The 24,908-nt window shown below is 44.8% G+C and overlaps 1 protein-coding gene across 7 annotated transcripts; it reads right to left on the bottom strand.

Moving 5' to 3' along the window:
* Positions 1–1,500: 1,500 nt before the first annotated feature.
* On the bottom strand, positions 1,501–23,016 carry C2H16orf95 (chromosome 2 C16orf95 homolog). 7 transcript variants are annotated; one of them, XM_060185046.1, is made up of 9 exons: positions 22,946–23,016; positions 22,490–22,824; positions 16,866–16,905; positions 13,903–13,954; positions 13,065–13,205; positions 8,137–8,283; positions 7,466–7,502; positions 4,739–4,949; positions 1,501–3,135 (listed from the first exon to the last, which is right to left on the bottom strand). In XM_060185046.1, the coding sequence occupies exons 5-9, from the start codon at positions 13,203–13,205 to the stop codon at positions 3,057–3,059; spliced, it is 615 nt and encodes a 204-aa protein (XP_060041029.1). In that variant the 5' UTR covers positions 13,903–13,954; positions 16,866–16,905; positions 22,490–22,824; positions 22,946–23,016; the 3' UTR covers positions 1,501–3,056. The 7 variants fall into 7 exon arrangements, with proteins under 7 accessions (XP_060041029.1, XP_060041024.1, XP_060041023.1 ...); XM_060185041.1 differs by lacking the exons at positions 22,490–22,824; positions 22,946–23,016 and having other exon boundaries at positions 8,137–8,250; positions 16,866–19,315; XM_060185040.1 differs by lacking the exons at positions 22,490–22,824; positions 22,946–23,016 and having other exon boundaries at positions 16,866–19,309.
* Between the last annotated feature and the right edge of the window lie 1,892 nt (positions 23,017–24,908).

Below are 24,908 nucleotides of genomic sequence, written 5' to 3'. Positions count from 1 at the left end.
CACCCCTGCTACACTACCACCTCCACACACTTCACAGGAAGTTTTCTTCCCTCTCCCTAAACATTCTCCTCTGTCCACTATATTCTTTTATACTGTTTCGATGCTCTGACTACCAGGAAGTCTCATAAGCCCATGTTCCATGTTCCCATACTCCTCGGACTCTGCATCTTCCCCAACAGTATAAGGAAGTCTATAATCTCCAGCATCTCCGAGGCATCCAGAGAGAAATTGCACACTGCCCTCTAGTGGCTCTTGCAGTCAGGCTTCCAGAAAATTCATAGGCAAGGGAAGGGTGAGGAAGCAATTACAGAAGCCAGGCCTCCTACCTTCTGTACCCCATAATGACCCTGGATAAAGAATAGGAAAGCTATCAGGGGAGGGGATGGGATACGGAGTTCTGGTGGTGGGAATTGTGTGGAGTTGTTCCCCTCTTATCCTATGGTTTTGTCAGTGTTTCCTTTTTATAAATAAAATAATAAAAAAAAAGACAGTATACATTTAAAAAAAGGTTTCAAATCACATAGAATTTTATATACTGGGTGGAGGGTAGATAGCATAATGGTTATGCAAACAGACTCTCATGCCTGAGGCTCCAAAGTCCCAGGTTCAATCCCCTATACCACCATAAGCTAGAGCTGAACAGTGCTCTGGTTAAAAAAAAAAAAAAAAATTGGGAGTCGGGCTGTAGCACAGTGGGTTAAGCACAGGTGGCGCAAAGCACAAGGACTGGCATAAGGATCCTGGCTCGAACCCCGGCTCCCCACCTGCAGGGGAGTAGCTTCACTGGCAGTGAAGCAGGTCTGCAGGTGTCTATCTTTCTCTCCTCCTCTCTATCTTCCCCTCCTCTCTCCATTTCTCTCTGTCCTATCCAACAACCACAACAACAATAATAACTACAACAATAAAACAACAAGGGCAACAAAAGGGAATAAATAAATAAAATAAATATTTTAAAAAAAAAGAGAAAAAAAAATTTTAATTAAAGAATTTTATATACTTAGTGAGGCCTACCAGAAACATGCTTAAACCATTTAGATAGAGAGAGAGAAAGCCAGAGAGATACCTGCAGCACTGCTTCACCACTTGCAAAGCTTTCCCCCTGCAGGTGGGGACTGGGGGCTCAACACTGTACATTGTAACACCTGGTCCCTTAAGCCTTTTCTTTCTAAAGGAAAACCAGAGGTCACTTGTGACGTTAAAACAAACAGTAAAATATAAATTATAAATAAAATTAATTAATTTAAGGGCCAGAAAACAGCTTACCTAGTAGAGCTCTTTCCTTACCATGCAAGGGACCCTCAGTTTGAACCCTGGCACCACATGGGAAGACCTTAGCACTAGGGGAAGCTCTACAGATAATAGAGAAATGTTCTGATTTATTTCCCTTTTTGTTTCTCTCACTTTCTCTTGGGGAAAAAAAAAACAAAACCAATGGCCCAAGAGTGGTGGAATCACATATGCATGAGGCCCCAGCACCCACTTTTTTAAAAAAGTGACTACTTTAGAGTTTCACAAATAACATTTATTGAACAAATTCATAACAGGATTTTACCCACACTTATGGCAACTTTGAAACAACTAAGAACCCCCTACTGGTCATCTGGATCTGAATCTTAGGTGTGAATGATATGATCTGAGAAAACAATGGCTATGACTGGCTCCTCCTGATCTGATGACTTTGTTAAAGACCTTGACTGTGACTGACATTTCTGCTGATGTTCTCGACTGTAGCTGAAGAGTCCAACTTCAAACCCAAAAAAAATGGCTGGAAAGCAAAGAGAAAGGCAGTTACTAGGAACTATTTATCCCCCCAAGCTAAGCCAAGCAGCCCTGAGCAGGGTCTGCTGGAGAGCCTCAGGGGGTGGACAGTGGAAGTACTCCCACCGTCATTTGGGTTCTCCGTGTGTGCTCCATCCTTGAGGAGTGATACAAGAAAGGGATACAGGGAAGTACCAGTATCCAGGGGCCTAGAATCAGGAAACTCTCCATGAAGGAAACCAATCTTGAATATTATACTTTGGGGTAAATGAAAATCAAAGCAGTAGTGTGTCTAGTCCCCTCCCCATGTAAATTTATTCACAGTCTCTAGAATTGGAGCCAGGCATCTTTTCTTTTTCCATCTCTCCCAGGTCTTCCCCCTTCTTCTTTCCAATTTTTTTAAAATATTTATTTATTCCCTTTTGTTGCCCTTTTTTTTTACTTTTTTTAATATTTATTTATTTTATTCCATTTTGTTGCCCTTCTGTTTTATTGTTGTAGCTATTATTGATGTCACTGTTGTTGGATAGGACAGAGAGAAATGGACAGAGGAGGGGAAGACAGAGAGGAGGAGAGAAAGACAGACACCTGCGGACCTGCTTCACCGCTTGTGAAGCGATTCCCCTGCAGGTGGGGAGCTGGGGCTCCAACCAGGATGCTTAAGCTGGTCCTTGCGCTTTGTACCATGTGCGCTTAACCCACTGCGCTACCGATGGACTCCCTGTTGCCCTTTTTTTATTGTTGTAGTTATTGTTGTTGTCATTGTTGGATAGGACAGAGAGAAATGGAGAGAGGAGGGGAAGACAGAGAGGGTGAGAGAAAGACACCTACAGACCTGCTTCAACACCTGTGAAGCGACTTCCCTGCAGGTGGGGAGCCAAGGGCTCGAACCAGGATCCTTACACTGGTCCTTGCACTTTGTGCCATATGCGCTTAAACCACTGCTCTACTACCCAACTCCCCTTTTTTCCAATTTGTGAGGCAATTCAACATGTAGCCAATTGTCATTTGGTCCTACCCTGATATCTACTGATCATTTCCCATTTTTAATTTCTTTCTTCGTTCTTTCCAGAGGTGATACATCCGAGTCAAGTGAAATTTGATATTGGGGCGGGCAGTGGCACACCAGGTTAAGCGCACATAGTAATAAGTGCAAGGACCTGAGCAAGGATCCCAGCTCAAGCCTCCTGCTCCCCACCTGCAGGAGGGTCACTTCACAAGCAGTGAAGCAGGTCTGAAGGTGTCTTCCCTTCTGTCCCCCTCTCTATTTCCCCCTCCCCTCTCAATTTCTCTCTGTCCTAGCCAATAAAATGGGGGGGGGGGTGGCCAACAGGAGCAGTGGACTGGTAGTGCAGGTACCAAGCCCCAGCAATAACCCTGGAGGCAGAAAAAAAATAATATTGAGGTGGTAGACATAAAAACAAAGACAAGTCCCTATGGAAAGCAAAGAAAGAAATCCTTGGATATGGGTGGTGGTGGTGCACCAGGTTGAGAGCACACATTACAGTGCACAAGGACCCAGACTCAAGCTCCTGGTCCCCACCTGCAGGAGGGAAGTTTCATGAGCAGTGAAACAGTGCTATAGGTCTCTCTCTCTCTCTCCCCCTCCCTCCCTATCTTCCTTCTCTCTCTCAATTTCTGTCTCTATCCAAAATAAATAAATTATATACATATATATGAGAAATCCTTTATCATGACCCACCCACCCCCACATGCTCAAAGACCAAGCAAAGCTACAGACCTTCTTGGTCATATATGGATGTGATCACAGAGTCACCTGTGACCACAGAAGTTTCAGGTAACCTCAGCCTAACACTGGGAAAAGGGGTGCAGGAACACAGAAGAGAGGGATTATCAGCTTTCACCATAATCAAATGAAAAAAACTAAGTCAACCTCTTACTGTGAACAACTTAAAAACTCCAGCAAAGGATACCTACAACCAGTGTTAGCCACTAGACCTTTTCTAGAATGTTCCTCTTACAACTATGTGGAGGAGTCCACTTACAAGCAAACAAGTTCATCTATGTAAATTCAAACTGTGTACAATTTACATATTATTATGTATTTGCACACTTACTATTCACAAAGCTTTGTGTATGTATTCACACATAGTGGTTGTGAGAAAACTTGACTAGGAGAAATAAATGAGGCAGTGGTGGAAAGAACAGGTAAATGGGGTGGTGGGGAGCTGTTCTTAGGCCTTGTCAGACAGGCAAACTATGGAAGCAGTCAGCTAAGGAGAGATGCTGACTTGACCCCCCCAGGGGCTGACCCTGGGGAAAGGAGGAATGCAGGGTCTGAGCAAGGCTGGTGGGTCCAGCACCACTGGGAAAGGGCTGTCTAATATGGAGCCTTGCTAGTTGGGACTGGACCAGGGAAAAGGCACCTGCCAAGTTGTGTTCAAATACCAGAGGGCTGACTGGGTAAACCGGTCTAAGACTGATTAATCTGTGGCATGACAAATATTTATGAAGCCTGGGAGTCATCTTTGGAGGACAAGACAATGTTAAAACTTGCAAACAGGGAAGAGGTAGAAGGTATGGGAGACCTAAGATTTCCCCAGTGCCCCATCACTCAAATCTGAGTGCATGTTCACTCTTTTTTTGTTAAGTTATGCAGAGAGGCAGAAAGAGATTGAAAGATAAAATAACGCTAAATCTTCCTTCAAAGCAGTGAGGGTTGGGATCAAACCTGGGTCACAAACATAGCAAAGCAGCACACTATCCAAGTGAGCTATTCCACGAGCCCAGATCTGCTTACTCTTGCATTAAGTTTTCAATGACATCTATCACTCAAGACTCTGCACAAAGATAACAGTAATCACAGCTATGCCTAGCCTACACTCTTTAGGTGAACTATAGCCAAGTTCTCACACATCCTTGACTCAACTAAACCACCCTAGTCTCTGGGTGAAGCAGTCCAGAAAGTAAAGAGAGTGAGAAACCTTTGACACCACTGCTCTGGCCCATACCCGCTCACCGAATGACTGCAATGACTTTCAGGATAGCCTGGAAGAAGGTCAGGAAGTTGAGGTTGTTGGGTAGGAAGGGAGTCGGGGGGTTCATTCCCCACCCTGGGGCAGGCAGCTCATCTTGTTGAAGAGCCTGAAGCTGCTGCCACTTGAGGAGGAGATGCCCATCACAGCAGATCCGCCAGCGGTTGTACCAGGAACGCAAATCCAGGGAGGCTTCTAGGTAAGAAGGAAAAAGTCAGGCTCAGGCAGGTGTGGGGGCAGGGTACCCCTAGAGTTTGTAAAACTGAATACCTGAGAACCCTGCAGAATCCAGGGCAAGAAAGCTGGGTGTCCCAGAAAGACTGTAACACCAGGAAAGAAATAGTATTTACTTTTTTTTTCTTTCTTTTAAAGGTGAGAATTGAGTGAATGAAACTCAGATAAAATCAGATTGATGAGGAGATGGTAATGACTGAAACTGTGATGAGAACATGGGAGTTGATTTCAGTGTCTGAAATTCTCTACGGCCAAGGGTGTGGTCAGAGGGTAAAGCACAGGATTTGCATACTAACCCCTAGTACCACACAGACTAGATAAGTTCTCTACTGTCTCTCACTCTCCTCACTCACAGACTAAAAATAAATAAGTAAATCCACAAATGTGTGACTATGTGGAAGTTTCTTCTATTATTCTCATCTCACTGCCATAGAATTATGTTTAGTTATTTATTGGATAGAGAGACCCAGAAATGGAAAGGGAAGGGAGTGATAGAGAGGGAGAGAGGGAGAGAGACAGAGAGACAACTGCAACACTGCTTCACTACTTGCAAAGCTTTCCCCCCTTCAGGCGGGGACCACGGGCTTGAACCTGGGTCCTTACACATTGGAACATGTGTGTTCAACCAGGTGTGCCATCACCTGGCCCCCCCATAGAATTATTTTAGTTAAGTTACTACTGATTCTTTAACTTGAAATTTGAACTTACACACTGCTTTGTTTCTTTCTTTCTTTCTTTTTTTTTTTTTTTTGGAGGGGTTTTCTGTTTGTTTTCTGTTTCATTCTTAATACACCACTCAGAGTTTTCTCTTTGCAGGGTCTTTACCTATCCCCTTTTGCAACCTGCACAGTTCCCTGTGATTGTCAGCTCTGACACATACAACCCAGATCTTCATCTAAACCCAAACAGATTTAGCTTGTTAAATTGACATTGATAGAGCCTTCCTCTACAGACTTTGACAATGCTTGCTTTTCCACATTAGGATATGCCTGGAAGAATCTTTCCAAGTTATTCTATCTGGGTGCAAGTCACTGTCTCTAGCAGCAGAACACCTTAGGTAGCAAGTGCTACAGCTCTAATACACCCCCACTCGTGTCCACCTTCCCACTGAGATGTTGATTTCAATATCTGGCCAACAAACTCACTGCTGCAGACAGGGGTAGTGTGGGGGAGATTGGAAGACATTACCCAGACACAGGCTAGCTCTACCTAGTCAGAAAATATGACAGATGTTACCAACTGCACCCCCAGAAAAGCGGGGACAATTTATACTCCTACCAATTGCGTTACTTTTAGATCCAAAGAAAATATTTCTTTTTGCAGCACTAACAAGTGGATGTGTTGGCTGACAACATTCATTTCCCAAGATATTTCTGCCTAACTCCTAACCTCCAGCTCTGGGGGGAGCTCAAATTACTCATCCATCTCACAACTCACTCATCTAACCTCTCAGTACTGCTCTGCCCCTCCTTCAGATTCTGTCAAGGGTTACTCATTATGCAGAGTTTGACAGAGCATGGCAGAGGGAGGTCATGACACAAGCCCACAGATCATGTCCCCTCCTCCACTCAACGTGTAGCACAGACAAAAAGCAGACATGTCAGCCATCAGTGCTGGTGAAAGTGCCTTCAAGTGCAAGTCCTATCTGCTCATTTTAAAGACAAAAAAAAGTAAAAGTTGGGCAACCCAGGAGGTGTCTCAGTAGATAAAAGTATTCGACTCTCAAGTATGAGGTCCTGGATTCAATTTCTGGCATCACATGTGCCAGGGTGATGCTATCCCTCTCCCATGAATACATAAATAAAGCCTCTGGAAAAAAATTTCAAGAGAAAAGAAAAGGTGATGAAGAGATACTGTTTCCTAATATACTATGACATAAATCCATGAATGTACATATGCTCACAAACATATGAATGTGACATACTGTGTAGTAAAGATACACTACATCATGAATATAAACACGTGAGTTTGCACTGTCATGAATGTGGATGAGGACAAAGTAGTTTGTCATGTGAACATAAATATACACACACACATATATATATGCCATAGACCTATGATACATATGTGTCATGAAGTATAATAGAAAAGTAGAGCAATAAAAAACACACTTTGAGTGGGGTAGATAGCATAATGGTTACTCAAATAGACTGAAATGCCGAAGGCTCCATAGAACCAGGCTCAATCCCCCACAATACCATAAGTCAATGCTGACCAGTACCCTGGGACACAGACACACACACACACACACACACACACACACTTTAAATACCATCTAACTCCAGAAACAAGTTGGCTGTACTCTGGAGCCAGTGCTGACAGATAGCAGTCTGAGGCTCTGAGTTCACTGGGAAAATATGGGGGTGATTATGGATGAAAAATGAGGTAGGAAGTGTGCCATCCATGAGCAGACAAAAGTCCCCTATTCCAACATTTGCTGGGGAGAGAGGGAGTAGAGACACGATACACTAAGTTACCTTGCATGCCTTTCAAAGTCTGCCGCCTTTTCAATACCTAAAAGAAAAGAATGCAGGCAAGTATGTTCAGCTTGGTGACCCACCAAGAGGGGTCCAGTGATTTGATCTGGAAACCTCAAGGAAGGAGTCATGTTTGCCTTTTACAAGGACTGCTGGGTCTTAATACTGAGGACAGCTTGATTTGATGAAAATCAGCAACTAGTATATGGAAGAAAGGAAGCCTTGGACCCAGGACATTGAGAAAAGCACTGAGGGTGAAAAGAAGGTCAGATCTGTCCTCCATCGCCCTCCCTGTAGCCATGGAGCAGGGGAACTGTGGAGATGAACAGAGACCCTCCCTCCCTCATACCTGCAAGGGCTGGGACTACAAGCACAGGGTGAGGCAGAGATGAGGAAAGGAGGTGAGTGAGGTAGAGAGAAAGAGGCAAAGGGGAAAAAAAAAAAAAAAAAAAGGAAGAACAGCAGAGGAGATGGCAGAAGAGGTGGCAGCAGTGAGAGCTGTCCCCATCAAAGCACTTTGACCCTTCCCAGCACCCATCAGGATACCCAACTCAGCTCTCCCCAAGCAGCGCTAGGCTACCAGCTGACCCCTGGAGATCTATGGACGCCAATGTGGGCAAAGGACCCCGCATCCTTCCCCACCCTCTCACTGGGTCAAACCTTCCTCTTACCTTCCTGGTAAACCTCAGGACTGGTGGCACCCAGTAGGGCATCACTGCCTGATCCCGAGGCATTGGGAGGTGGCCCCCAAAGCGGTGGCAAGAGCAGGGACACGCCTTGGTGGTCTGGGGAGTGTAAAACCGGATCATCTTTTGGATCTAATGGAGGAAGGGAAGAGAAGGAAGGCCCCAAAGGGATGGAACCATGCCTCCAACAGCCTGGGTCGAAGCAGGGCCTGGAGAGCTTCCCTGCACCCCCTCCCAAAAGTGTATCTCAAATGCATGATCTTCCTTTGATGATATTCGTGGAGTGATTGACATCAAAAGCTCCCTGGTCCCTATTTCCCACATCTGCATCCCTGTAGTGGAAGATGGGCTGAGTCAGGAGACTGGCTCTGTCCTGAGCCCAGTACCCCATAGGCAAAGGCATGGGCACAACATGTTGCCTCTCTGGGTTTCTGCTTTCAGCTATAAAGGCAGCTCTTACAGTAGTCTGTGAGGTGGTGCAATAGATGTAGCTTTGGACTCTCAAGCATGAGGTTCTGAGTTTAATCCCCAGCAGCATATGTACCAGAGTGATATCTGGTTCTTTCCTTCTCCTACTAACTTGCTCACTAATAAATAAATAAAACCTTAAAAAATAAAGATAGAAGAAGTTGGGCTGCAGCACAGCAGGTTAAGCACACACGCAAAATACAAGGACTGGTCTAAGGATCCTGGTTGGAGCCCCCGGCTCCCCACCTGCAAGGGAGTTGCTTCACAGGTGGTGAAGCAGGTCTATAGATAACTCTCTTTCTCTGCCCCTCTCTATCTTCCCCTCCTCTCTCCATTTCTCTGTCCTATCCAACAACAACAACATCCATAACAACAATGATAATAACTACAACAATAAAACAAGAAGGGCAACAAAAGGGAATAAATACATAAATAAATATTTTAAAATATTTTTTAAAAAAATCTAAAAAATAAATAAAGATAGCTCTTCCAATATTCTTTTTTCATTGATATGGAAAAAATTAGCATTCCCAAAACCCCAAAAATATATTACTAAGTCAATAATATACCAGTTAGGAAAATTCTATTTCAGATAGCACAGGAAATTTCTATAACTTAAGTCATCCTGAAGCCACTGAACCTTTAAGATTCTATTTTAAAAGAATAGTATCATTACAAATGCCACTAAAACTAAAAGAGTAATAAGAGCATGCTGTAAACACATTATACCAATCTATTCAATAAAAATGATGTAGTGGGAGTCCCGCTGTAGCGCAGCGGGTTAAGCGCACGTGGCACAAAGTGCAAGGACTGGCGTAAGGATCCCGGTACAAGCCCTGGGCTCCCCACCTTCAGGGAAGTCGCTTCACAGGCGGTGAAACAGGTCTGCAGGTGTCTATCTTTCTTCCCCCCACCCCGTCTTCCTCTCTGCTCTCCATTTCTCTCTGTCCTATCCGACAACGACATCAATAACTACAACAATAAAACAACAAGGGCAACAAAAGGGAATAAATAAAGATTAAAAAAATGATGTAGTACCCTTGAAAGATACATACTACTAAGGCTCACTCAGGATGGAATAGATAACTTACAGAGCTTTTTATCTATGAAAGGAATTAAATTTGAAAGCCTGAGGCCCACATGGCTTCACTGGTGTTTCTAGAAAGATATAAATACCAGTTTATATAATAAAGAAGATATAATACCAGTTCTACTCAAAGTCTCCCAGAAAACTGAAAACAAGGTAATATTTCTAAACTCACTCTATGAGACTAGCATTACCCTAAAACAAAAACAAGTAAATATATAAAAAGGTATGTTTAAGGTTCTGAAGGTCAATCATTATAGTTTGTCATATGAACAAGACAAAAAAGAAAAACAGTATGAAGATTTCAATAAGCAAGTAGAATCCAATATTCATTTCTGATGGGGGAAAAAACTTTCAGGAAACTAGTAACAGAAAAAAGCTTGCTCAGCCAGAAGAGGGCATTTGAATTTATAGCTCATATTACAATGCTAGTGGAAAATATTTTAAAATGATACAATCACTTTGGAAAATTGTTGGCAGGTGGAGGGTAGATAGCATAATGGTTATGCAAAGAGTTTCTCTTGCCTGAGGCTCCAAAGTCCCAGGTTCAATCCCCTGCACCACCATGAACCAAAACTGAGTAGTGTTCGGCTTAAGAAAAAAAAAAAAGATTTGGGGGGGGGGGTCTCTGTTTTGTAGATAGTTAGTAGGCCTATTTTAGGTATATTCCAAAGAGCCCATGACTATACTAGTGTTTGTTTGTTTTTTCTGAGCCTGACATCTGATATGTAGGTGGACCCAAGTTATTGTCAGGGGAGAAGATGTCATAGCTGTAAAAAGGACCAGAAAGCTGGATCAGGGAAGAAAGTAGTTCCCAAATAGGAAAGATGTATAAATATTGTTGACTGGGAGTTGGGTGGTAGCACCTCGAGTTAAGCACACATGGTTAAGGGTTAAGCACATGTGGTTAAGGGTTAAGCACATGTGGCGTAAAGTGCAAGGTCCATCAAAGGTCCTGCCCCCTTCCCCCACCCACCTCCCCACCTGCAGGGGAGTCACTTCACAGGTGGTGAAGCAGGTTTGCAGGTGTCTATCTTTCTCTCCCCCTCTCTGTCTTCCCCTCCTCTCTCCATTTCTCTCTGCCCTATCTAACAATGACAACATTAATAACAGTAACAATAAAAAAGTAAAAAAAAATGTGGTCTGGGAGGTAGCACAGTGATGAAGCTTTGGACTCTCAAGCATGAGGTCCTGAGTTTGATCCCCAGCAGCACATGTGCCAGAGTGATGTCTGATTCTTTCTCTCTCCTCCTATCTTTCTCATAAATAAATGAAATATTTTTTTAAAAAGTAAAAAATAAATAAATAAATAAATATTGTTGACTGTAAATCCCATGGATTTGATTTGATTTGATCTGGGGCCCATATCTGCACTAATCCAGCCTCTAAGTTCATGATTAGTCAACAATTTGTTTGGCTTTATATGTTAACTCTCTTTTCAGCCACCAGGTTCCAGATGCTACTGTGATGCCAACCGACTACCCTGGGCAGACAACCCCACCAATGTGTCCCAGATTCCCCAGAGCCTTGTCCCACTGGGGAAAGAGAGAGACAGGCTGAGAGTATGGGTTGTCTATGCCCATGTTCAGCAGGGAAGCAATTACAGAAGCCAGACCTTCTACCTTCTGCACCCCATAATGACCATGGGTCCATACTCCCAGAGGGATAAAGAATAGGAAAGTTATCAGGGGAGAGGAGGGGATACGGAGATCTGGTCATGGGAATTGTGTGGAGTTGTACTCCTCTTATCCTATGGTTCTTGTCAGTGTTTCGTTTTTAGAGATAAAAACTATAAAAAATTAAAAATAAAGTAAATATCCACCTAAAAAAAGAAAGAAAGAAAAAAGAAAATTGTTGACAGTTTATTACAAAGTTAAACACTGGGGCCAAGGATATAGTTCCATGGTAAACACATACTTCATATACATGAGACCCTATTTCTGACCCCTGACAAATCAACACACACGTTAAACATACATCTACCATATTACCCAGCAATTCCACTCCTAGGTACTTGTCCAAGAAAAAGTGAAGGCCTGTTCATACAGAAATGTCCACAGTTATTTTATTAATAATAGACAAAACTGAAAGTAAGTGATCTTCATCAAAGAGAATGAAAAGGAAAAGGATGGGAAAAAGGATGATCTACTTATCCAGTGGAACACTACTCAACAGAAAGAAAAAGAATGAAGTACAGGATGCAGAAAACCATGTGTATAAGCACCAAAACCAACACACTACAAAGTCAGACACAATGTTTACACGCTGTATGATCCCAGTTTTATACATACATATGACCTGAGGAAACGCAAACAAATTTTAATGAAAGAAACAAATCACTGGTTTCCTTGGGACTTTAGGCAGGTGGGGGTTGGGTGAAGTTATAAAGAAACACAGGGGTATTCCAGGAGGTGGTGCAGTGGATAAAGCATTGGACTCTTAAGCATGAGGTCCTGTGTTCAATCCTCGATAGCACATGTACCAGACTGATATCTGGTTCCTCTCTCTCTCTCTCTCCTCCTATCTTTCTCAATAAATAAATAAAATGTTAAAAAAAAAAAAAAAAAAAGGAAGGGGGAGTCGGGTGGTAGCACAGTGGGTTAAGCACAGGTGGCACAAAGCACAAGGACCAGCGTAAGGATCCCGATTTGAGCCCCCAGCTCCCCACCTGTAGGGGGGGTTCGTTTCACAAGCGGTGAAGCAGCTCTGCAGGTGTCTTTCTCGCCCTCTCTCTGTCTTCCCCTCCTCTCTCCATTTCTCTCTGTCCTATCCAACAATGACATCAATAACAACAATAATAACTACAACAATAAAAAAAAAAGGGCAACAAAAGGGAAAATAAATAAATATTTTAAAATATAAAAAAAGAAGAAGCACAAGGAAATCTTTAGGGTTACATATATGTGCAGCATCTCCATGATGGTGGTGGTTTCATGGATATACACACATGTCAAGACTTAGCAGACAGTACACTCTACTTGTGTGGAGTTACCATATATCAATCATATCATCATAAATGTTCATATTCTGAATTTTTTAGTATTTTTATTTTATTGTGATTATTTTTTTTTTTTACCAGAGCATTGCTCAGCTCAGCTCTGGCTTATGGTGGTGCAGAGGGCTGAACCTGGGACTTTGGAGCCTCAGGCATGAGAGTCTCTTTGCATAACCATTGTGCTATCTACCCCAGCCCTATATTCTGATTTTTAACCTGCTGCGCTACCACCCAACTCCCCAATATTCTGATTTTTAAAAGCATAAAAATGTCTCCCAGAATTTTTAAAATATCATCCACATACTGCATAGCATTCTGAGAAGTACCAGGGCTCCTAAAAATCACCTGGTTGAAGTCACTTACCTGCTTGCGAGGTCTCAGCGACAGAGGGACCCAGTAAGGCAGCGTTGCTTCACTCCTAAGCACTGGCAAGTGGCCCCTGAATCTGGCCTGGCATTCACAGCAGATGGTCTTTGGATGAATGGTGCCAGGGACAGGGCACATCTGGTCAAAAATCAGAAAAGAAAGAAATAGACATGATGCTGTATTTGCACCACCAGCCAAAGAAGTCTCTGGAAGTCAACAGGTGAGGAAGCTTGGGTCGAGACAGGGCATCTAAAGGCTGAGAGAGGGGCCTGGGATCTTTCTGCAGCTTAGAAAGGTAGGGTACAGTAGTTCCCCTTTGAAAGGCATGACGAAGGGAACGACACAACCTATATAGACCAAGTGTGTTTGAGGCTCTAAACCTCACTGACCATGTTACTGTCAACAAGTCTTGCCTTCTCCTCTGGCTATAGGGAAGTACAGTCAGCTCCAGAGGGAAGATATCTGCTTGGTTTGTGGTTGTATGCATCAATCTGTACATGCTGTACTCCTGCAAAGATTTCCACGTCCAACCCATATACACAACATCCACAGCAAAAAGAGGGAGGGAGGCATCCTCTGCAGAGTAGACGGAGAAGCTGATGCCCAGAGCAGGTATAACAGAGGGTAAAGTTCCCAGATCTCCTGAATCCGTCATGAGCTGCCCTGAGGAACTGAATGGATGGGGAGGTAGTGGGTGGACAACATCTGAACTATAAACCTCTGTGTCCATCACTCCTCTTGTGAGATACTGCCTCTGAACCAATATACTCCACTCTCCCCACCCCACAGGGCCTGCTAGGTTGGGGTGAAGTAACTGAGGGTTTGTTTTCCTTACCAAATGTTCTGTGAGGCATACTTCTTTCTCAGAAGTTTGAAGTGTGCTTTTCCTAGAAAAGAACAGGAAGGTTTAGAAAGTTCCAGACTTTGTGTAAATTGGGATCGAGAGTACTAAAGGCCTGGAACAGTCTTATTGAGACTAACTCACATCATTAAACCTCAGAGACAGAAGGGATCATCCTTTGAGCCTAAGAACAGGTACAGAGTGACATCAGAAGCAGGTGTTTGTGCATTCATGTACCCAGGCACTGGGATATTATGGGACCCTGGATTTCTAGACCTACTTGCTTCAAGAATACCACTAAGCCTATGTTAGGCCCTTTCCTTTGGAAATGACTGGAAGATTCCGCCTGACACTTTCCAAGACACAGAGCTGCCAATCATAACATCTATCTACACTTGCAGTTTTTTTGTTGTTGTTTTTTATTTTATTTATTCATTCCTTTTTGTTGCCCTTGTTGTTTTATTGTTGTAGTTATTATTGATGTCGTTGTTGTGGGATAGGACAGAGAGAAATGGAGAGAGGAGGGGAAGAAAGAGAGGGGGAGAGAAAGACAGACACCTGCAGACCTGCTTCACTGCCTGTGAAGGGACCTGCCTGCAGGTGGGGAGCCGGGGGCTCGAACCGGGATCCTGATGCCGGTCCTTGAGCTTAGCGCCACCTGCGCTTAACCCGCTGTGCTACAGCCCGACTCTAGACTTCCAGTTTTATCAATACTTCAACTTACTTGAGATACTGAGGAAGAAAAACATTGTCAGAAACTGTACATTGGGTGTATTGCACCAAAGAAAAGAACTCAGTGGGGAGGAGGAACTTTCAGATCCAGGTGCAAAATGGTGAGAGTGTTTTGCAGACTGCTGAGAAATTTTATACATGCACCAACAACTGTACTCACTGTAAACTATTAATCCCCCTAATTAAAAAAAAAAAACCTGTACATTGACTAAAATCCTTTCCAGTATAAAAGGCTAGGTGATTTGTCTCTGGGATGACAAACCACTTGAAACTACAGTTTCTGTGGCAGTCTTCTTTTTTTTTTCTTTTTTTTTAAATTTCTTTATTGGGGAATTAATGTTTTGATTCGACAGTAAATACAATAGTTTGTACATGCATAACATTTCCCAGTTTTCCATAGAACAATACAACCCCCACTAGGTCCTCTGTCAATTGTCCTCTGTGGCAGTCTTCTTTATTCAACCAACAGATGGCTAGAACTTCAGCCATATCTATCTTCTATCGGTATAAATCAAGCACAAAGCAAAGCCTGTCTCCGTTAGAGTAATGTGTCAGAGTGCTTTGAGACATGGACAACTGAAGAGTGATGTCAACTGTCTTGTTTCAATATTATCACAATAACTGTCATTACTGACATCTCAGGCCATTAGATTCAACTCCCCTAGTGATAATGGGACTTGGTACAGATAGGACTTGATACCTTTCCTTACATAGCATCCAAGCTCCTAGTAGGACTCCCAGCACAACTGTTTCCTTTGTGGGGGAGAGAAGAGGGAAGTTGGGGGAGGATCCATCCTCAGGGCTGGACCTGCCACACCCCAATCAGGAAGATGAAGTTGCTGCTGGTGTCAAATGAGTTGAAGGATGTCACCGCTCAAGTTAACTCAATGGCAATCATTCTGGGACTTTGTGCGGAGGTTAAGGAAAACAATCTCCTATTCTGCAGAGGCTGTACATCTGCAGAGGTCTTAAGAGGTCATTTTGCCTCCAGAATGGGTCCCCCAGGCGACAGGGAGTCTGGGCCACCCCCAGCTTCGTGGCTTGAAAGTTCGGCTCTCCTCAGTAATTCTGGAAGGATCTTCCCAGGTGTCTTAAGATATAATTCCCAATAACAAGGGGAAGGGAGGCAGAGTTTGGTTTGGTTTTGTTTTGCCATCAGGGTTATCGCTGGCCACTCAGAATACACCGCTCCTGGGGATCTTTTTTTTTTTTTTTTCTATTTTTATTGCACAGGATAGAAACTGAGAGAGGAGGGGAAGACAGAGAAGAAGAGAGACACTTGCAGACCTGTTTCACTGCTCGTGAAAAGCACCCTCCCTCCAGGGTCCTTGTGTATGGTGCTATCTGTGCTTAACCAGGTGTGCACCGCCAGGCCCCAAGGAAGCAGTTTTCTCTGGGGACTAGGAGACGCCCCCCGCCCCGCCCCGAGTGAATAGACAGTGAACTGGGTCTCCCCGAGGTGGCTGACGGGGGCGACTCCTCCATCAGATTCGGAGGCTGGAGCTGGGAGCAGCCCGTGTGACTCCGGGAACAGGGCGAGTCGGGGGCTCCAGGAGCAGTGCTCCCACACCCGCAGCAGGACTCAGAGGTGCACTTGCCTGTCATGACGCGCTCGGGGCGTGAGTGCATCCTGACAGACCTCACGGACCCCGAGGGGCCCCCGAAGAGCCCGCTGCGGCTCAAAGAATGATACGGCGATGATGTCTGCAGTGCCGACCAAGCATACAGTCGGACCGCCTCACCCGCCCAGCGCCACTCCTCAGACACGCCCTCCGGACACAGCCCGCCGCTCCGGCCCGGGCCCCGCCTCTTCCGGTCGCCTGGCGCCAGCGACCATACCCCCTCAGGCCGGACAAACCCGCCGAACGCGTCGGTCCGCTGATTGGTCCCAGTTTCACCAATCAGCGTTTCTATTCTAGGCATGTGATCTTATCTGGTGATTGATTGGTCTGAGTCTCCGGCCGCTGCGAGGTAGGAGAGGCGGGGCGGAGGTGGGAGCGCTAGCGCTGAAAAACCCTGAAAGGATCTGGGCGCTGGCGCTCCTGATAAAGCACACGCATTACAGTGCACAAGGACTGAGGTTCAAGCCCCTTGCAGGGGGGAAAGCCTCAATAGGGCTGCAGGTGTCTGTCTATAATAATAATAATAATGGCCCTGGGTCCTCCCAACTAGGTGCCCGCCCTCCACCGAAGAGCCCACCTTACCAAGCAGGGCCGCCCACTCACCTTCTCGGATGGAGGATCCTGCGGGCCCTCGGGGCGTCCCCTGCAAGGAGAGGAGGTGGCGACACAGGTCCCAGCTGGCACTTTCCCCGAACGTGGGGAGGAGGTGGGGAGCTTTCCCCAAGTGGGCGACAATTCGGCATTGCCCCGGGGAGCAGCGACTATTTTCGGCTCCTTGTGGCAATCCCCTTAGTGCTCAGGATACACTTGTACATAAAGCGGGTCGTTTTTTCTGGAAATTGGGTTCAATTGTGCGTCCAGAGTTCTAGGATAAACGTGCCCACCCTGTCTGGGGCGACTTTGAGGGCGCTGTGTGTTTCTTAAACCCCCAGGCCTACTGGGGGCGGCAAGTTGATGACCTCAGCTCATCAGGGAGAGAAGTGCCCTGGGAACTTGGTCCCTTCATCCTCCACCTTAATTGTGCATTTAGGACAGTTGATGAAATGGAAATGAAATGTGCATTCACAACGTTTTGTAAAACCAGGCCCTCTCTGCCTCTTCATACTCCTTAAGTTTGTCACAAGCGCCAGTTTGTATTTCGTTTCTTACTTTGCAGAACTTCCATATTTAGTGATCTCAATCAATATTGGCATTTGCCCAAACCATCAAAAGCACTCTAGCCCTAGTGGGTGGCGTCCAGATGCGCTTCGTTCTTGTCGTGGAGCAAGGAGGATGAGCTCAGGCACTGCTCAGACAGCCTGACTCCAATATTTAACTGCTAAGGTCAAGACCTATGAGTAAGGCAGAGCTTCCAGGCAGTATACACATGCTTGTTTTCCTAGCAGGCACACTTATGATTGGGCAGTGCCCCTGCCACATTAGCTGCTAAATACTTCAAGCACCACGCTGTCTGTGTATGTATGTGAATAATGTTGTCATTAGTCTCTTAGTAGCTAGCCACAAAATTATCCAGTTATCTTTTCATTAGCCTAGCAGTTTATTTATGGCTGACTTGTTTCTGCCTGCCTTGTAGTACTCTTAGCTTCACTATCTTCATTTTCTCCTGAGCCCACTGGGACATCACTATAGCATATCATTATAGCACTTCACCCTCTACTCCCCAAACTTGCCCTCACTACTACAACACTCTTGCTGCCATTTCATGTCAAGAATAGCTCATCAGTTCAGTCTCCGGCATCACCATAAGCCAGAGCTAAGCAGTGCTCTGGACAAAAAAAAAAAAAAAAAAAAGAACTGACACATTCTGGTTTCTCTTCAGATCGCATAAATCTTTCGCCTTTTTACTAAAAGACTGATAATAAAGCTGGGAAGGGAGTTGGGCGGTAGCGCAGTAGGTTAAGCGCAGGTGGCGCAAAACACAAGGACCGGAATAAGGATCTCGGTTCGAGGCCCCAGCTCCCCACCTGCAGGGGCCTCGCTTCACAAGCAGTGAAACAGGTCTGCAGGTGTCTTTATCTTTCGCTCCCCCTCTCTGTCTTCCCCTCCTCTCTCCATTTCTCTCTGTCCTATCCAACAACGATGACATCAAGAATAATAACTACAGTGGTCCGGGAGGTGGCGCAGTGGATAAAGTGTTGGATTCTCAAGCATGAGGTCCTGAGTTCAATCCCCGGCAGCACATGTACCAGAGTGACATCTGGTTCTTTCTGTCTCTTTCCTTCTATCTTCATGAATAAATAAATAAAATCTTTTTAAAAAATAAATAAATAATTAAAAAAATAAAAATAATAACTACAACAATAAAACAAGGGCAACAAAAGAGAATAAATATTTAAAAAAAAAAAAGAAGCTTGGAAAGTATCACAGTGACTAAATCTTGGACTTCAAAGCATGAAACCCTGAGTTCAGTCCCCAGCATTACTTGTGCCAGAGTAATCCTCTAGTTCATTCTATCTATTGTTAATAAATAAGTCAAAAAAAAAAAAAAACTGGGGCCAGGTGGTGGTGCAGCCAGTTGAGTGCACATGTTACAATGTTCAAGGACCCAGGTTCGAGTCCCTGGTCTCCACCTGCAGAGGGAAAGCTTCACAAGTGATGATGAAGCAGTGCTGCAGGTGTCTCTCCCTCTCTATCCATCCCCCTTCCCTCTCGATTTCTGGCTGTCTGTATCCAGTAAATAAATAAAGATAATAAAATTAAAAACAAACTAAAAAGAACTGACTACCAATTATGTTGAGGGTGGAAACGAGAGTCTTTTACATTATTCGTGGAGCTTAAACAACCATATTGGAAAACTTCCTAACAAAGCCCAGGCATTTACAAAAGCAAAACAGAAACACCATGACCAGGAAATGCCTCATTTAGGTATACACAAGACAAATGGGAGCTCATATCCAGAAGATAGACAAAATATCTACAACACCTTCTTCTGTTAGCCCCAAACTGTAAATGGTTCAAATGCCCATCCATAGATTTGAAAAGAAAGTTATGCTTTCGCAGGCCAGGCAGTGGCGCACTTAAGCAAAACATTACAGTGCACAAGGATCAGCGTTCAAGGGCATGAAGCAAAACATTACAGTGCACAAGGACCAGCGTTCAAGGGCATGGTCTCCACCTACCATGGAAAAGCTTCCATGAGTGGTGAAGCATATCTACAGGTGTCTGTCTCTCTCCCTCTCTCTCTCCCTCCTCTCTCAATTTATCTGTCTTTATCCAATAATAATAAAAATTTAGAGGAAATTTATGCTCTTTTTTTTTATGTTTTGGGACTGAGAACCAGTCACTGGGTAGGGTGCCTGCCTTACTATGTGCATCCTGTTGACAGTAGAATCTGTGAAGAGTGGGAAGTGCCATGAGATTGGAAGAAGTTTAGGGGATAGACTAGAAGATGGTGCAGTGGTAGCTCATGCCACATGCCACTTATGTATAAGAGGTTTCAACTTTTTTTGTTTAAGATTATTTATGAGACCATGATGCCAACCTGACATCCCTGAGCAGATGACCTCATCAAAGTGTCCTGGAACCCCACCTCTCCAGAGCCCTACCCCACTAGGGAAAAACAGAAACAGGCTGGGAGTATGGATCAATCTGCCAATGCCCATGTCCAGCAGAAAAGCAATTACAGAAGCCAGACATCCCATCTTCTGCACCCCATAAAGATCTTTGGTCCATGTTCCCAGAGGGATAAAGAATAGGAAATCTTTCAATGGAGGGGACAGAATACAGAACTCTACTGGTGGGGATTATATGGAATTGTACCCCTCTTATCCCACAATTTTTTTTATCATTATTAAACCACTAATAAAAATACTGCTTATGAGAGATTCAGAGTATCACTGGCATATGCAATGCCAAGAATCAAACCCAGGACCCCATGCTTGAAAGTCCAGTTTCACGCTTTATCCACTGTAGCACCTCCAGGGCTTCTTCTTCTAGTGTTTGCCCTTCTTCCGTAGCCAGTCAACAGCGTCAGGTTGAGCCTGATGTAAAGTTTCGAGACCTCCTTTGAATCTGGAGAGGTGGCAGTCGTTGACTATGTGGGTCATAGTCTGTCTGGAGCCACAGGGGCAGTTCGGGTCGTCTCTGGCTCCCCAGCGATGGAACATAGCGGCGCACCGGCCATGGCCTGTTCGATAGCGATTGAGGAGGGCCCAATCATAACGTGCTAGGTCAAAGCCGGGTTGACGCTTGCAGGGGTCTGTGATGAGGTGTTTGTTCTTTACCTCAGCTGACTGCCAACTCTGTTTCCAAGAGTCTGGAACAGAGAAGTTCAGTGTAGGCGTAGGAGACCAGATTGGATGACGAGACGTCAAGCGTTGGACAGGGTGGGCGAAGATATCCACATATATTGGCAGGTCCGGTCGAGCGTAGACGTGGGAAATGAACTTAGATGATGCCGCATCCCGACGAATATCTGGCGGGGCGACGTTGCTAAGAACTCAATCCCTAGCATCACACATACCAGAATTGAGTGATGCTGTGGTTCTCATAAAAATGAGTACACCTTTTTTTTAAAAAAAAGTGAGCAAAATAAGTCTCCTGGGAGGGTGTGTGCCTTGGCAGGCATGCCACCCAGATTTGAGCCTGGCTTCCACCACACTGAGGGAAGCTTTGGTGTTGTATTATCTTTCTCTACCTCTACCTCTATCTATCTATCTGAAAAAGTCAGTTCAGGACAGTGAAGCCCCTCTGAAAACAATAAATAATAATAAAATTAAAGTAACTTATGGAATACTCACACAGGACAACCCTACTTGAAGCTAGAACAAATGCAACCCACAATAATGCAAGGCACTCACAAGCCAGACCCCAAGTTGTATAACATCGACTCCACGTGAACCACGTCCAAAGCCAGCAAAGCACATCCATCAGGATATGAGCAGGTGATCCAAAGAAGACCCATTCACCGTGTCCCCATTCTTCAGAGTAGCAGAGCCTAGTCCCAATCTCAATAACGTACCAAGCACACTGATACCAATGTGTATCAGGCAGGTTAACTAATTTCGGTTCCTCGGTTTCATCTGTAGAACAGTAAAAACTAGAAGCAATCCCACAAGAAGTGTGAAAAGCTCAGATGTCAATTCCAAGTGTTGGAGAAAGTATAAAAATAAAAAACTTTCAATCATGACTTCCCAAAAGCAGGAACTTCCTCTTGGGTGGGAAAAGAGAAGGGCTCACCATTCATTCCAAAAGAATACTTAACCATTTGGTCAGGAGCTGTGGTGACCCCCCCCCCAGCAGGCTGGAGAGGCCAGGGGCAAACACCTCTGGAACACCTAACAAATAGTTGTAACCCCCCCCCCCCAAAAAAAAAGGCATTCTGTGCATGTCATCTGTCACACAGGAGTAGGGCAGTCTTATTTCTCCCCTATATTTCCTACTGGAGGCAGGAGTTCATTAACTGCCACTACCTCAGGGGAGGAACTAGGGAGAGAGATCACGGCTACCTAAGGCTTCTAAGGCAGCTATGCATGTGTTCTCTGACAGGTCCTGGCTGGCCACCAAGAGAAGCTAGCATTGGGCCTGGGCCTGCTTCCAGGAGCTGCCTTACATAACTTTCACGGGAGCACTTTGAACTGGTGGTAGGCCTACAGAGGAGCTTGACTAGGCCCAAAGAGACCTCTGTCTGACCTGGCTAAAAAGGAATAGTGAGGCAGCATACTGCTGAGTGCCTATACAGCCCCCATAGCAGACATGCTGATGGCCATGCCTGTTATTGCCTGACTGAGTCCCGGTCACTAGAGTCTCCTGATCTGGGTCTGGAAAAACAAGATTAGAAGAGCAAACACAAGTAGAACCTGAACTGGAATTGGAACATTGCACCAAAGTAAAAGACTCTGAGGTGGGTGGGGGGGAGAATACAGGTCCTTCAGAGGACCTAGTGAGGGTTGTATTGTTATATGGAAAACTGAGAAATGTTATGAGGTTCTAAGTTCAGTCCACAGCATCATATGTGCCAGTGATGATCTGGTTCTCTTTTCTCATAAATGAACAAAGGGGCTAGGTCATGGCACACCTAGTTAAGCACATGCTACAGTATGCAAGGGCCCAAGTTCACACCCCCTGTCCCCACCTGCTGGGGGAAAGCTTTGTGGGTAGTGAAACAGTGCTTCAGGTGTGTCTCTTCTATTACCCCCTTCCCTCTCAGTTTCTGGCTGTCTCTATCCAATAAATGAAGATAATAAAAATTTAAAAATTTTTAATGAATAAATCTTTAAATCTCATACCTTTTGCATCAGAAGTTAAACAGTCCCTTCCCAGCACATATCTTGGGGCTGTTTGGTTCAAAGTCACACCAGGCACTCTGCCTCGAGTGTCTGTGGGGACTGCCCCGGGTTATAGGATGCCTGTCTTCTCACCCAGCTGGTGAAAAGAGCCTTGCAACATGGTATTAGTCATCATTGGTGGACAATACTGTGCAGTCCTTGCCTTTTCCTAGTGGGATCCCAGCTTTCATGACTGCCCCTCACTCTCCCTGCCTCTCAAGAGTGTGGCATTCTCCAATTCTCTCCTAGGTCTCAACGTCTTGGTCTCTTTTCCCTTTTCCACTAAGTCCTGCAGTCTGTGGGGGACAAAGTGTCAGCATTATGACTGTCATCAGAGCACCTGTATAGAGGGTGCACCTGACTAGGCTCTAAGCAAGTTTATTCATTTCCAGTCTGTCACCAACTCACCCCCCAGACCTCTGAGGACTGAGGTCCAAGTTCCTTTCCCGAAATCACCAAAGTCTTCTGAGAGAAGAGGATTCCCTGTGCCATGTCTCTGTGTCCATGGAGCCTCCTGAGTCTCAACAGAACTAGAACATTGAGACAGAGGACAGTGCCGTGGTGACAAGAATGGACCCCTCCCCAAGTCTCCCTGGCTCACAAAGCCTCTTGACCTTCCCTGAATCCTGAAGAGCAGTGGGACTTGAACTTGATTTTTTTTTTTCCTGAGAAAGAGCCAGTATATTACTCTGGCAAATTCAACACCAAGAATTGAACTCAGGGCCACATGTTTGTAAGGTCAGTGTTTTTATTCACCATACTACCTCCCAGGCTGCTGTACTTGAGGTCTTTTATCCATCTTCCCACCTGATATATTATACCATTGTATGAAGTTGGTTCCCCACCTGCAGGGGGAAAGCTTCACAAGTAGTGTGAAGTAGCTACTGGTGTCTTTCTCTCTCTCTCTCTCTCTCTCTCTCTCATCAGAGCACTGCTTAGCTCTGGTTTATGGTGGTGCAGAAGATTGAACTCAGGACTTTGGAGCCTCAGGTATGAGAGTCTCTTTGTATAACCGTTAGCTATCTACCCTCACCCAACTGCAGGTGTCTGTCTCTTTCCTTCTGTCTTTCCCCTCCCCCTCTTAATTTCTCTGTCTCTATCAAGTAAATAAATAAATAAGAAATGAAGTTGGCATAGAACAGACCTGGCAAGGCAGGTTTAGTGTGAGGTGGGAGTTAGTTCCTATGTGTCAGGTACTAGTGCGAGAGCTTTCTTTCGGCTCACTTATTCCCTCACACAACCTGAGGTGGGTACTGTCATTGTCACCATTTTCCTGATTAGACAAACTCTTCTGTCAGATAAATGAACTTATGGACTCATCAGTACCCAAATTCTACTCCTCCAGATCCTTGATAGGCAAGAAATATTTGTCAGGTTCTTGAAAGTTTGGAGAGAGGCTCTGTGTTCTTTGCAGAGCTGGAGACAGTTTCCTGTTCAATCAGGTGCTGAAGCCACCTCTGGGCTCCTTAAACACACCATTTCTTTTTTTTTTTTTTTTAATATTCTCTTTTGATGTCCTTGTTGTTTTATTGTTGTAGTTATTGTTATCATCGTTGTTGGAGTTTTTTAAAGATTTTATTTATTGATTCATGACAAATGATAGGAGAGAGAAAAAGAACCAGACAACACTCTGGTACATGTGCTGCCAGGGATCGAACTTAGGACCTCATGCTTAAGAGTCCAATGCCATATCCACTGCGCCACCTCTCAGACCACAAACACACCCTTTCCTGGGGCCCCATGATCCCACTACTGGGTACAGGAATAAAATCACATGGCTAAGCAAAAGTTGGCACACAGGTTTTGGTAGTAACTTTAAATTGTATAAAAGCCAAACTGGGGGGAGTTGGGTGGTATCGCAGCAGGCTAAGCACAGGTGGCACAAAGTGCAAGGACTGGCAGAAGGATCCCGGTTCGAGCCCCCAGCTCCCCACCTGCAGGGGAGTTGCTTCACAAGTGGTGAAGCAGGTCTGTAGTTATCTATCTTTCTCTCTCCGTCTTCCCCTCCTCTCTCCACTTCTCTTTGTCCTATCCAACAACAATGACATCAATGACAACAACAATAAAAAACCAACAAGGGCAACAAAAGAGAATAAATAAAAATAGCATTAAAAAAAAAAAAAAGCCAAACTGGAAACTCAAATATCCACAGCAGGTGGTGGGAGAGTGGCAGCATGTGCCTGGGGACAGTGAGAGGAACACAGTGTCTCCATGTACCATGGAGGACCTCTTACTCTCTCTCTCTCTACATGGTAGGAGCATTCCAGAAGGTGAAGCACACCCAACTCTGGAGTCTAAAACACAGCTATGCACACAGTGTACAAAGAGTCTGCCTGTGTGTTCAGATTCCACAAGGAGTCTTAGATAAAATGTCTACAAT

The sequence above is a fragment of the Erinaceus europaeus genome, chromosome 2, assembly GCF_950295315.1.
Source record: "Erinaceus europaeus chromosome 2, mEriEur2.1, whole genome shotgun sequence".
Taxonomy (NCBI): domain Eukaryota; kingdom Metazoa; phylum Chordata; class Mammalia; order Eulipotyphla; family Erinaceidae; genus Erinaceus; species Erinaceus europaeus.
Note: the sequence above shows the minus strand (reverse complement) of the source record. Positions and strands in the feature narration are given on the sequence as shown.